Source organism: Lynx canadensis, chromosome C1 (genome assembly GCF_007474595.2).
Source record: "Lynx canadensis isolate LIC74 chromosome C1, mLynCan4.pri.v2, whole genome shotgun sequence".
Lineage (NCBI taxonomy): Eukaryota > Metazoa > Chordata > Mammalia > Carnivora > Felidae > Lynx > Lynx canadensis.
Window position 1 is genome coordinate 34,941,488 of NC_044310.1, and position 13,575 is coordinate 34,955,062.

A 13,575-nucleotide genomic window follows, 5' to 3' on the forward strand; every position below is an offset into this window, starting at 1 on the left:
CTCCAGTTGGCCTCTGGCCCTACCTCCAGAATTAGTTCTGGGATGAATGCCCTCTTCTCCCGAAACTCCCACAGGAAACTGAGTCACCTGCAGCCTTTGGCCTCCAAACTCTCTCCTAGCTCCACAGCCCTTCCTCACCCAGCTGGCCTGACTGGCAGACGGGAAGGTAATGGCCCCTTGTGTTGTGGAGTTGCCCTGGGTTACTGGGAAGGCACTCCTGTTTTTTGGTTTCCTCCTTCCAGTCCTGGCTCTGGCTTAACTTGGAAGTGTTACTACACAGTACATGCTGTGTGCGGGGTGCCTGGGTCATCAGGCAAGAGGAGATAACAGGGGCCTAGAACCCCTGTACTGAGGGGGCAGATGTAGAGAGGGGCTCTGGTCAGAAAGGTATTCCCCTACACCAGGGCTCTTGAGCCACTGTCCATTTCTCCCCTTCTGAAGGCTGGCTCTGAAGCTGTGAGCAAGTTGCAGAGGCTGGTATATGGGGAGACCTTGAGGCTGTAGGGGTGGCTGTTCAGGAATCAGGATCTTCCCCCACAGGAAGAAGAACGTCATGGCTCTATCCTCTCCCCATTAGCCTCAACAAGGACAAACATTTCCGCTCTCTGTGCAGAGCTGGGGTGGGGTTTGGATGACTTCCTCAGCTCAGGGCTGTGTGCAGGGGGAGGGGAGACCCATTAGCCCTGCTGGTGGGAGCCGACCTGATGCAACAGTGGTGACTAGACTTGGCAGTGAACCAGAGTCCAGCCTCCTGACCCCTGCTGACCCAAGTGCTCTGGAGCTTGTCTCCAGCTGGCCACACCTCTGCTGTGCCCTAGTGCCTAGAGTGCCAACCCCCTAACTGTGGTTGCATTTTAGGGATGCCAGAGGCCATGACGCCTCTGTCAGAGCTGACACCTCCTCACCTGACCTCCTTCTGGGAGGGACAGGACTGCCCCCTCCCAGACAAGCCAGTCTGGGCCCTGAAAGCTCCATGAGGGTGAGGAATTTCCCTATTGAGGGGGGTTTCCCAGGCCTGGCTAACCTGATCCTGACCCTGTGCGCATGTGAGGGAAGGAGTAGGAGGGTCAGGGAGTTTGAACTCTGAATCCAAGCCAGGCAGGGGCCTGGGTGTTAAGACCCTCTACTAAGCTTCCTGCCCCTCTGAGGGCTGAAGTTTTCCCTGGGCCTGTGGAAGATGGGTGGGGCCTCTCAAGCTGAGCTCCAGTTTCCGTGGAAACCCACAGGCTTCCCACCCACTGCTGCCTGGGCAGGCTCCCAGCTGGGGCCTCATGCTCTGCCAGCCTCTCCTCCCCAGTCCAGTCTGCTCCACCCTCAGCCCGTCTTGGCCCCTTCCCTGACTCTCCATCCCCAAGCCCAGCCTCTGGCCTCTTCCATTGGGCTCTAATGCCTTCTTAAGGAACCTGGGCCTCTCCTGCCCCATCCCTAAACTTCAGCTTCTCAGCAAACAGGCTTCCCAAGCTCCTGCCCCTCCCTCTCAGGCCTTTCTAGCCTCCTTACCAGCTCCCAGGCCTAGCCAGGCCTCCTGCTCCTGCCCACCTATCACCTCCCACAGACCAACAGACAACAGGTCTCCTAGGCTATTCTGTCCTCTTGCTCCCCTGCCCCACCCCACCCATGGAGACCCCAGGACTGGTTGTGCACGGGGAGGCTGCACCCTTTTCCACAGCACTCCGAAGCCTTCTCAACAATCCCCAATACAGGTGAGGGGGTGGGCCCTGTCTGTGGGATTTCCTTAGCTGGCTCTGCTGGGTCCCATGACTCTGAGGAAGCCTTGGGTACAGAAGAGGTGGAGATGACCCTCCTCCCTGGTGAACTCAGTCTGGGGAAGTCAAGTGTGGAGAATGGCTACAGGTTACAACACTCAGTGTCCATGATGTCTTGAGAGCCAGAAGTGGGGGCGGGGGGAGAAGAGGGGGAGGCAGTGGGGGCTGGAGCCCGGAGCAACTGGTATGACTTTGGGCAAAGGCCTTCTTTTGTGGATTTGGGTTCCTGGCAGAGAGGAGCCCTTTGCCCCCTGGATCTTGAGAGATGGGATGTGACTTGAGTCCCTCCCTGGGAGGCAGAGGAGCAGATGACCCTGTTCTGGGAACTGGGGATTCACAAGAGGAACAAAACTCAAGGGATTGAGCCAGAGTTTCCGGCAGGAAGCAGTTCAAGGGTGCTGCCTAGGGCTCACTGCACAGGATGCTAGTGGTGTCTGAAACCAGGGATAGAATATGGGGGCAGGGCTGGTCAGGAGAACTAGAATGTAGCTTTCTGTCCCCACTGCCTCCCTAAGGGTTGAGGACTCCCATGACCCTACTGCTTTGGGGATTACAGTCTGGTCTGAGTAGTGGGAACCCCTGGCCTTGGACCTGGGACTAGGAGGCTCCAGAAGCCCAAGCTTCATTTCCTGCCTCCTACCCTCTATGCTGTTGGGAGGCCCAGAGGCTGGGGCCGGAAGTGGTTGTGAAGATGGAAAATGTGGTCTGGTCTCATGATGGTGCGTCGCTGCCATGTCTATCTGCAGCCAGTGCACTCTGCACCCCCGCTCCCCCACCCCCTCCTGCCTGGAGGAGGCTGAAAAAAGCTGAGTTTGCAGTCTGTGGAGGTGGAGCCAAGAAGAGCTTCCCTTACCTCAAGAGTCAGGCTGGGGAGAAGAGGGGTATGTAAGATCAATCTTGCATCAGCCTTAGTGTCCCCTCAGTGATCAAGCATAGCCACCTCCTCTAAGACCTGAGGGTTTGGGATTACTATCCCATTTCATGGATGAGAAACCTGAAATTCAAAGGTATAAGTCACTTGCCTGAGGCACCATCATGGGATGAAGCTAGGACTAGAATCCAGGCCTGTGTGTATACTCCAGACCATTGGCTGGAAGGACTAAGCCCTGTCCCTTATATGACAGATAAGGAAATGAAAGCTCAGAGTGGGCAAAGGCAAAGCCTAGAGTTATATCCAAGACTCTGGCCTCTTCTTCCCTGGCTCTCTCCTTCCCTTCCCACAGTGATGTTTGCTTTGTGGTCGGTCAAGAACGGCAGGAGGTGTTTGCCCACCGGTGCTTGTTGGCCTGTAGATGCAACTTCTTCCAACGACTTCTGGGTCCGAAGCTGGGCTCTGGCATGCCTAGCCCCGTGGTGCTAAGCACTGTGCCAGCTGAGGCCTTCCTGGCAGTGCTGGAGTTCCTGTACACCAACAGCGTCAGGCTGCACCGCCACTCTGTGAGCCTGTTGGGCAAGGGTGTGGATGAGAGAGGGAGGGGGAGGGGCAGGAGACACTCCCTTCCACATCCCTTCTACTTTGCAGGTGCTGGAGGTGCTGACCGCGGCTATAGAATATGGGCTGGAGGAACTGCGAGAGGTAGGTTTATGTGGCAGGCCCTTGTCTCATTTCTCTTGCTTCTTATGGGCTCAGATCACACCCTGCCTCACACACACTCTGGCCTGGAGAGGAACGTGTTCCAATACAGAAGTATGGATATCTCTCTGTGTAAATAGGCATTCTGTGTGCCTATGTGCAATGGATATGTACATGCCCTGTGTGTGCTGTGGGGGCATATGGCGGGGGTTATGGCTGGTGCCATAGATGCCAGGATAAATCAGCCTTGATCTTTGTTCTTCAAAGAGAGATAGACACATGAAAACTCTTAACCCAGGGGCATAAGAAGTGTGATAAATGAGGGTATATGGTGCTGAGACTCTACAGAGGGTCTCTCTAGTCTTGCCATAGGGGAGAAAGGAAGGGAAGACTTCTTGGAAGGGGAAACATTTGTGTTAGATCAAGTAGAATAGGTAGAGGTTTGCTCAGAGGGGGAGTGGAAAAGGTGGCATTCTAGTCACAGAGGCACAAAAGGAGCTAGTGAGCCATTTAGTGTGGCTGGACTAAGTGTGAGAGGAGAGAGACAGATGAGACTGGAGACAGTGCCGGGGGCTAAATCATACTGGACCTTTAAAAATTTGGACTTTTTTTTTACTCAGAGGGCATGGAAACTCATTGGAAGTTTCAGGTAAGGGAGGGAGGATTTGGAGCTAAGAGGATAAGTGATTGGGAGAGATGGGAAGGGCTCCACAGTCCAATGGGGATGAGAAGCAGTGGCAGCCCATGACTTTAAGAGAAGTGGAACTGGCATGACCCAGTGCTTTTCTGGATGTGAAAGTGAGAAGGAGAGGTCATGGGTGAAATTCAAGTTTCTGGTTAAAACAAAAAGGTCTTTGAGTCAGGAGTGACACAAGATAAGTGTCCTCAGAGAAGGAGAGTGGATTTTCACGTGGCTTTCATCTAGTTTCATTTGTGGGGAATGTGCTAGAAGGTAGACTGCTGGACCCAAAGTAGGCTGCTAGTGTCCAGTCCCTTCAGGCTTGCCAAATCTCAGACCCTGGTGATTTCTTGCCTCTCTTGGTCTGGGAGGTCACCTTGGGCATGTGGCTGCTTAGGAGCTCGGGTGGCTCACTGCTTCTGAGGATGGGGTCTTGGAGGGGGAGACACCTTGGCACAACCCGCTTTCATTTCTGTTCCCAGCTGTGCCTGGAGTTTGTGGTGAAGGTGCTGGATGTGGAACTGGTTTGTGAGGCCTTGCAGGTGGGTGTTCTAGACAGGCTTGCAGTTAGTCCTCGGTGTGGAGGACTGGACTACAATGGTCTCTCCAGCCTCCAACCTGATGGCCTTCATCCTGTGCCTAGGTTGCTGTAACCTTTGGCCTGGGACTGCTGCAGGAGCGTTGCATAGCCTTCATAGAGGCCCACAGCCAGGTATCGCTCCCCATCTTCATAGTCTCAATCCCTCAGACCTCATTCTGCTCCTCCCTGACCCATTCGTGGACCCACAGGAGGCGCTCCGGACCCGCGGGTTCCTGGAGCTGTCGGCGCCAGCGTTGCTGTCCCTGTTGCGCAGCGACAAGCTCCGCGTGGACGAGGCTGAGCTCGTTCTGGCGGCCAGGAGCTGGGCACGCGTGGGTGCGGTGAGCGGGGGTACTAAAGGGACCCTGGGTTGGCGTGCGGAAGGAGGCTTGGGGCGCAGGAACACGGCAAGCCGGAGGCAGGGCAGGTGCTCCTGCCTGTCCAGGCTTAGGGCTGGCGTTCGCAGGCTGTGCTGGAGCGGCCGGTGGCCGAGGTGGCGGCCCCGGTGGTGCGGGAGCTGAGACTGGCTTTGCTGGCCCCGGCGGAGCTGAGTGCCCTGGAAGAGCAGAACCAGCGGGAGCCGCTCATCCCGGTGCGGACGCGGGGAACCAAGCTCAGATCCGCTCAGCAGCGTGGGGGAAAAGCGCGAGGGTGGGGGTGGGGGGCTCGGCCCAGGGTCTGCCGGGTGAGGGGGTATTGCAGGACTGCCGTGACCGGCCTTCCCCTGCAGGTGGAGCAGATCGTAGAGGCGTGGAAATGCCACGCTCTGCGAAGAGGGGATGCGGCCCGGGGCGCCCCGTGCCGCCGCCGGAGGGGAACCCTGCCCCGGGAGCATCACTGCTTTCTGGACCTGCCCTTTAAGTGACCAAAGGCCGCGGTTTGCAAGGAATTCTGGGCCTGTCCCAAGCTACAACTCCCGACGTGCCTAGTGCTCGGAGCCGACTTCCGCCCCCAGCATGCCCTGCGAGCCGGGCGCTGGAAGGGCGACTGTCGCCCGGCTCTGCGCCCTGTGGGTGGGGCTCTGGGGGTGGGGAGTGGGTGTGGGCTTGGGCGGGGCCCAAAAGCGATTTCCCTTACACTTTACCCTAACTCTACCCTGGCCCTCTGGCCGCGCAGGCCTGCCGCGTTTACTTTTATAATCCCCACGTTTTTCGGCTCAACTCCCTCTTTAATTCCAGAGCTACCTCCTAGACAGCGCTCTCTAAATGCCCCACAGACACCTCAGACTCAATCCAAAATTGGGCTGCCTCATCTTTCCCCAGTTCTGCCCCCATCGTGTTTCTCATCTCTGTGAGTGTCTAAGCCAGAAACCTGCATCTCAGCTTTGCCTTGTTCTTCATCCTCACATCTGCCTCCCGTGACTTCTGCCTTCTAAGACACTGAAGGGTAGTAAAATGTGCCAATCCAAAATACGCCTCTTTGAGTTAAGGATTATTTTAAGCTGATTATTTTGAGAAAAAGTGGAAGCTCTGGAAACAGAATAGAATTTACCCTTTTGTAAGGGAAATTTGTAATTAAAAAGGGAATCTCCATTAGTAAGTGCGTCTCCTCTGTACCAGGAAAAGGATGATCAACTCACAAGATTTTAGTGGAGAAGGCACCCACTGAAATCTGCTTAACAAGCCTTACCTTATGTACTGTGTTTTTCCTGGTAGCATTCTCCTAACTGTCCTCCCTACACTTTTCTTTCATCCTTAACTGAAGATGGTCTTTCAGCAGGTATTTTAGACCACCTCAGGGAGTTACTCATTTTTCCCTGGGTATCTGCCATGTACACAAGAGGTATACATATTAATAAACTTGTTTTTCTTTTGTTAATCTGTCTCTTATTACAAGGGTCTCAGCCAAGACTTCATAGAGTAGAAGGAAAATTATTTTTTCTCCCCTATGAGATCTTTCCAGTTGGTTCAGTTCTCTTCACTTTAGTTCACCCAGCACCATGTTAAGAATTAATGCAACAGGCTCTTGCTGGTCTTTCTGCCTCCACACCAGCCATGCCCCTCTTCGTGCCATTTCCCACACTGCAGCCAGACTTAAGATTATCAGCCGTACTACCCTTATTAAGCCCCCAACATCCCCATTGCTCAGACAAAATACACTCTATTTCACTTTCAGGACACTCCGAATTACTAGTGGTTCCAAATGTTAGCAACTCTTCTCTCAACAACTACCTTTGCATAAAGTCACTGGTTCTGAAGGCAGTAGTCCTCTGGCTGCACAGTCATTCTCTTGGTTACTGATGACTCCCCATGCTACAGATGCAGTTTTGGAGTGATGGTGGGGTCTGGAGCCGATGGCCAAGAAAGAATGGTTGAGTGCAAAAAGGTGATTTTAAAGCATGGGGACAGGACCAGTGGGCAGGAAGAGCTGTATGTGTGTGTGTGTGGGGGGGGGGGGTGTTGTGAGGAGTGACTGATTATATACTTAGGGGTTGGGGGAAGTAAAGGCCAGGGGAAGTTTCCAGAAGGACTTTCATATGCTAATCATATGCTAAAGAAGACTCAGGGGCACCTGGATGGCTCAGTTGGTTGAACTTCCCACTTGGGCTCAGGTCATGATCTCATGGTCTGTGAGTTCAAGCCACGCATCGGGCTCTGTGCTGACAGCTCAGAGCCTGGAGCCTGCTTTGGATTCTGTATCTCCCTCTCTCTCTCACCCTCTCCTGTTCATGCTCTCTCTCTGTCTCAAAAATAAATAAACATTAAAAAAAATTTTAAAAAAAGAAGACACACAGGATCCTGGAGGCCTTGCTCTTGTCAAGCTAAGGTTGTTTTTTTCCCTCTAGCAAAACATTAACATTAAGACAGTAGGGAGTTCCTGGAGGAATGTTAGAGTTGACCTGCCTCAAGAATTTGTCAAAGGGCTGCAGGTTATGAGGAAATTTAATTTTATCTACATTTCCTTCTGCCTTTGTTTCTCACATCACTACCTTTTTCATTCATTACACCCTTTGTCTTCCTGAGGATCTGAATCTCCCTAGACAAAGATCCCTGGGATTGGAGTGGTGCCTTATTCATTTTTTGTTTCTCCAGTCTCTGTCACATAATCAGTGCTCTGCAAATGTTCAGTGATGACGTTATTTCCTTATTTAAATGCTATTTTATTCCATAAAGAGTTTAAAAGAGCTATAAAACAAGATACTATCAATCTAAAATGAGGGACAGTTGATTAGTAGAAAATAAGGTTAAACTTCTGTTTCAGGGATTTTATACAAAAATATGTTGCACATGAATTAAAGAAAGTTATTTGGCATTACTTCTCAAGACCGAAAATGTGGTTACTCATAGTACCACTTCATAACAGCATTGTTTGGATAATGAAAATTGAAAACAAGCTAGATGTCCTGGTTTAATCTAGAAGACTGGCTAAACTATGGTATATTACAGTGATATAGAAAGGTATCTGTGACTTTGGAAAAAGCTCAGTGCAGATCAAGTAGAGCACAATTCCTTTTGCTAAAAGAAAAGGTAGTGTAAGGGAGGAAAAAGTTCTCCTTGCCCCTCTTAGGGTCCCTGGTTGGGTTTGAAAATTAAACTTGGGAATGCAAGCTGGTGCAGCCACTCTGGAAAAGAGTATGGAGTTTCCTCAAAAAACTAAAAATAGAACTGCCCTAGGACCCAGCAATTGTACTACCAGGCATTTATCCACGGGATACAGGTGTGCTGTTTCGAAGGGACACAGGCACCCCCATGTTTATAGCAGCACTATCAACAATAAAGTATGGAAAGAGCCCAAATGTCCATCGACGGATGAATGGATAAAGAAGATGTGGTATATATCTACAACGGAGTATTATTCAGCGATCAAAAAGAATGAAATCTTGCCATTTGCAACTACGTGGATGGAACTGGAGGGTATTATGCTAAGTGAAATTAGTCAGAGAAAGATGAAAATCTTATGACTTCACTCATGAGGACTTTAAGAGACGAAACAGACGAACATAAGGGAAGGGAAATGAAAATAATATAAAAACAGGGAGGGGGACAAAACATAAGAGACTCTTAAATATGGAGAACAGAGGGTTACTGGAGGGGTTGTGGGAGAGGGGGATGGGCCAAATGGATAAGGGGCACTAAGGAATCTACTCCTGAAATCAGTGTTGCACTATATGCTAATTTGGATATAAATTTTAAAAAAATTAAAAAGAAAATTAAACTGACATAGATTAACAGGACAAAAGCATACAAATTTATTTAATATGATTTATGTATGTATGTATGTTTGTAATCTCTACACCTAACGTGGGGCTCACACGACCTTGGGATCAAGAGTCACATGGTCCTCCGGCTGAGCCAGACTGGTACTCCAATATTAGGTTTTAGTGTGCTCACTTCATCAGCACATATACTGATATAAGTTTTAGCAATACAAAAGCCTTCATAAGGAAATGAAGACTAGAAGAAATGGTTAAACCAGAATTTTTTTTTTAATTTTTTTTTTTCTTAAGTTTATTTATTTTTGAGACAGAGAGAGACAGAGCATGAACGGGGGAGGGGCAGAGAGAGAGGGAGACACAGAATCGGAAACAGGCTCCAGGCTCTGAGCTGTCAGCACAGAGCCCGACGCGGGGCTCGAACTCACGGACCGCGAGATCGTGACCTGGCTGAAGTCGGACGCTCAACCGACTGCGCCACCCAGGCGCCCCAGAATTTTTTTTTAATGTTTATTTATTTTTGAGACAGAGAGAGACAGAGCATGAACGAGGGAGGGCCAGAGAGAGAGGGAGACACAGAATCTGAAGCAGGCTCCAGGCTCTGAGCTGTCAGCACAGAGCCCAACACAGGGCTCGAACTCACGGAGTGTGAAATCATGACCTGAGCCAAAGTCGGCCGCTTAACCGACTGAGCCACCCAGGCACCCCTAAACCAGAGTATTTTTATGCTGGGTTTGATGAAGAGTGGATAGTGATGGAGGATATAATGGGTTAAAGGGTATGAGGTAAGTGTAGTAAATGGGGAAATTTAGCAAAACCTGTTTGGATTCTTCTTGGAGTCCCTTTGACTCTGGAGATAAGGATGACTCCTTGCCTCCAGTATAGGAGGGCACCTCTCACTTGAGGGTTTTATGACCTGTTTCAAGGGAGAAGGGAGATGGGGCCAGGGTGAGATGAGGCGGTAAGAGTGACTCTTCTGATTTCTCAAATTGCTTAAAATATTCAATATGCCAAAATACTATATTTTGGGGTAGCATGTCCTGAACCCCATCAGTAGCAGTGATTAAGAGTATGTCTCTTCTGGATCTAGGCTGCCTGGGTTTGAATCCTAGCTCCACCACTTTCTGGCTTTGTGACTTGAGTAGGGTAAACTTTCTATGCCTCAGTTTCCTTGTTTTGAAATGGAGATAAAAACAGAATCTATTGAATAGAGTTCTTAGGAAGGTTAATTTTGTAAAGTGCTAACCTTCCTAAGAACTATATTAAACATTTAGATAATATATAAATTAAATATCTAAAAATATTTAGTGTATATATATATATATATATATGAATCCATTCATTTGTTCCAGAAGTATTGAGTGCTCATGTGAAAGGCACTGATTTAGGGTCATGGGATCCATCAGAGAATAAGTCAGGTAAATTCCCTGCCTCGAGGAACTTACATTCTAGGAGAAACATACAGCAGACAAGTAAAGAAATTAATGTATGATATAATTTCAGGAAGTAGTTTGTACTCTGAAAAAAAATAAAACAGATTAAAAGGATAAAGAGTGATGTGGTGGGAGTGGGGTTGTTTCATACAGGGTGGTGAGGGTGGACCTCTGGAGACTCAGGACTGGAGACCTAAAGGACGAGGGGCACAGACCACATGTCCTGGAGAAAGGCATTTGGAGGGGTTTGTGCAGGCTGGAGAATGGAGTGTGTGATCAGATTTACATTAAAACAATTTGTGTGTGTTGTATGGAAGATTAGGACAAAGGGGCGGTAGGGAATGAGGTACAGTCTAAGAATAGTTACAGAGGAGAGTTTTGTATGAATCCATCAAGAGCTCTTCTTGGACCAGGGTGGAGTAAAATGTGGTTGCTTGAAGCTTATGCTTTGAATATGGCCATCACTGATCCCAGCTGTAAATTTATGGAGGTCACCAGCCATGACATGGTATGTAGTTAAAGCCAGAGAAGATGCTGGGGTACCTGGGTGGCTCAGTCGGTTGAACATCTGACTTCAGCTCAGGTCATGAACTCAGGTTGAACATCTGATCTGACTTTGGCTTGGGTCATGATCTCGTGGCTCAAGAGTTCCAGTCAGAGCCTGACAGTTCTGAGCCTGGAATCTGCTTGGGATTCTGTCTCCTTCTCTCTCTGCCCCTCCCGCATTCACACTCTGACTGAAAAGTAAACGTTTAAAAAAAAAAAAAAAAGCCAGAGAAAATACAGATAAATGGGAGAATCTGAGTCTAAAACCCAAGGACTCATGTGGTGGCTAGCCGTATATCCATTTCTCCACGGCTCTCCCCACTGAGATTATAAATTACTTATCTGGCTATGTTATCTATCCAGCCTTTTCAACGTTTGGCGTCACTAATAAACGAAGCTCTTTATAAACGAACAAGCTAGTTACTACAGTGTTACCCACACCGGCTCTGAAATACCTTCCCACAAAAACCTAAAAAGCACCTCACACTTTCCTTTAGGAAGCAGGGACTATACCCAACCAGAAATAAAAGTCACAACGTACTATGAAGGCCGGATCACTTCTTTTCTTAACCATAAAAGCTAGCCTCAAAATGAGGCCTCAAAAAATTTGGGTAAAGACTCATAATTGTTTCTCTCCACGGAAATCTTTAGTAAAAGGCGAAAGATTTATGCGATTTGAAGAGAAACCAGAGCATACTCTCCCAGCTTCTCTTGGAATTCCCTAGAGCAAGACAACACTTAGCACACTTATGGTTGTTCAGTGTCTGCACGGTTCATGCTCCCTGCTTGGAATTTCTATAGACCATAGATTTCTAACAGGTAGTATGCCCTAAACAGCGCAGAAATCTTGGTGGGGCTGGAACTCCAGCAGCGTGAAACTGGTTTTTCGTGGTGCACCATGGGTATGCAAATCACAGGCGTCTCCGGGCGGGTGGGAGACACCAGCTGTGGCGGCGGGGTGGCGCTGGGGTGATGCCTCCGTAGTAGCTCTGCGGTCCACACGAGAACCCGTGCCCCGTTTGCCCAGAGAGGTAAGGGCGTTTCCCGCCGGTGCCTGTGCCGAGCTCTTTACCAAGGGGTTGGGATTGTTAGTCCCAGTTATTGAAGTACAGCCTTACCGGCAGGGACGCCCTCCACCCCCCGCCCCCAGTGCTGGGACCGAAGCAGAAACGGTTGAGCAGAGTCCTCAGGGGCCCTTGGGACCTGTAGGAGGCACATCACTACCCCTCCCGGAAGAGATGGCATCCAACTAATATTAAAGGATGGTTCCATCAAGGAAGAAAAGTGTCCTTGGCAGAGAGAATGACGTCTGTGAAATTGTGGAAGGTGCACACTGAAAGTAATTCAGCCTGTCTAGAGTGTGGTGTGTCTGAATGAGGGTGTGAGTCCGGCTAGACACTGTCTGGGAGAGAGCTGGATGATGGCAGAGGCTAGAGTGAGTTGTGCCTGGGAAGGGCTTAGATTTCGTCTTGTCCATGATGGGGAGCCACGAAAGGGAATTTAAGTCAGAGGACTGAGTAGTGTGAGGTACCACACAGGGTGGGCTGCCCCGCAAGGCCTGGGACTTGTCTCGGAGACTGGAGGTGATTCATACCCCTGGATTGAGCATTCTTGGGGTGGTCGAACTCCAATCGGCTGGAATCAGTTTGATTGCTGCCACACCAGGACACCTTTCCAGTCAGAGCAGTCAGAGCAAAAACTTTCAGCACAGTTAATATCTATACACACTACAAGACTAGGGAGCACTTAATGAGATACCAGGTCATTTCTTACATAAATAATTTCATTGAAAATCCTGAGGAAAAGAAATAGCACCCTACGAGATAGGCTCTAATCTTCCCATTTCACAGATGAAAACACTGAAGCACAGTGAGTTTAACTAACTTTCCTGGGTCCCTCTGCTGCTAAGCAGCACAGTAGACTGACATCTTTTGCACTAGTCCAGCTTGGTGAGCTCTTCTGCTCCACTCAAAAGCCCCTCCACCCAGGCACCAGTGGCTTGAAATCCAGCCTCCATCCCTTGCACCCCCTATTTTAGGTTCAAAGCCAACTACTCAAGGTCTTTTTAGGCATTTATTTTAGTGTTGATTCAACTGCTATAGGTTTGTTCATGTATTTAATTAAATGAATTTATTTTATATTTAGTCAGAACATGATTTTCTGGCCTTTAGCCTGGTGGGTGGGGTATAAGAAGGCAGTGGTTGTTCCTGGTAAGTGAGTGGCTAGAACCCACTGTGCATATTTGTATCACTTGAGACTGAGACCTGGAATAGTTTGAGGGAAGATAACAAAAGACCTCCCTCACCTCATAGGGCGAGGTGCTGTAATCTAGCCCAGAAGTGTGGCCAGAATCTTCTAGCCCTCTGTATAAGAACAGAACAGATAGCTTAACTATAGCACCTCACTGGCCACTAGCACAATCTCAGTTTCTGGACAGTTCCCCCTGTGGATCCCCTGGCTGTCTGGCCAAAGGTGCCTCTGGGGCACCAGGCTGCTGATTTGCAGAGGCCTCTTGCCTTGGAAGATGGTCTAGATATAAACTCCTAAAATGTCTCCCCAGATCTTGCTATTCCCATCTGTTTCAGTTGGCTACTTTCTCTATCTGCTTCCATTTTACCTTCTACCTGTTGCATGGCTCTGCCCCTGCCCATCCCCCCACCCCCACCCCCCACCCTCCACCATGCTGCTGAAACAGAGACGTGTGCAGGGCTGGATTATGATGGCTCTGAAAGCCACACAGCAGTGTCACCAAAAACATTTGTATCATTTGGTATACTAAGCACTTACCCCAGGTCCTGTTACCAACTATATGACCACAGTATATTTGTTGAATATGACCTTCACT

General features: G+C 49.5%; 1 protein-coding gene and 1 non-coding gene across 3 annotated transcripts; one reads left to right on the top strand and one right to left on the bottom strand.

Annotated features, from left to right (window-relative positions):
• Positions 1-1,200: 1,200 nt before the first annotated feature.
• On the top strand, positions 1,201-6,416 carry BTBD19 (BTB domain containing 19). Of its 2 annotated transcripts, none has more exons than XM_030326735.1 (8): positions 1,201-1,703; positions 2,990-3,203; positions 3,289-3,342; positions 4,501-4,560; positions 4,662-4,730; positions 4,808-4,939; positions 5,065-5,190; positions 5,329-6,416. In XM_030326735.1, exons 1-8 carry the CDS (start codon positions 1,618-1,620, stop codon positions 5,461-5,463), a joined length of 876 nt encoding a protein of 291 aa, XP_030182595.1. In that variant the 5' UTR covers positions 1,201-1,617; the 3' UTR covers positions 5,464-6,416. The 2 variants fall into 2 exon arrangements, with proteins under 2 accessions (XP_030182595.1, XP_032450178.1); XM_032594287.1 differs by lacking the exon at positions 1,201-1,703 and adding an exon at positions 2,126-2,773.
• Positions 6,417-11,311: 4,895 nt separating this feature from the next.
• On the bottom strand, positions 11,312-11,425 carry LOC115522494. The gene has a single exon (XR_003971400.1). It is a non-coding gene; the product is annotated as a U5 spliceosomal RNA (small nuclear RNA).
• Positions 11,426-13,575: the final 2,150 nt, after the last annotated feature.

Coding starts and splice junctions, on each gene's coding strand:
- BTBD19 (XM_030326735.1), top strand. CDS start 1,618: ATGGAGACCCCAGGACTGGTTGTGCACGGGGAGGCTGCACCCTTTTCC. Junction 1,704..2,989: donor CTCAACAATCCCCAATACAG/GTGAGGGGGTGG, acceptor CCCTTCCCACAG/TGATGTTTGCTTTGTGGTCG. Junction 4,561..4,661: donor TGGTTTGTGAGGCCTTGCAG/GTGGGTGTTCTA, acceptor TCCTGTGCCTAG/GTTGCTGTAACCTTTGGCCT.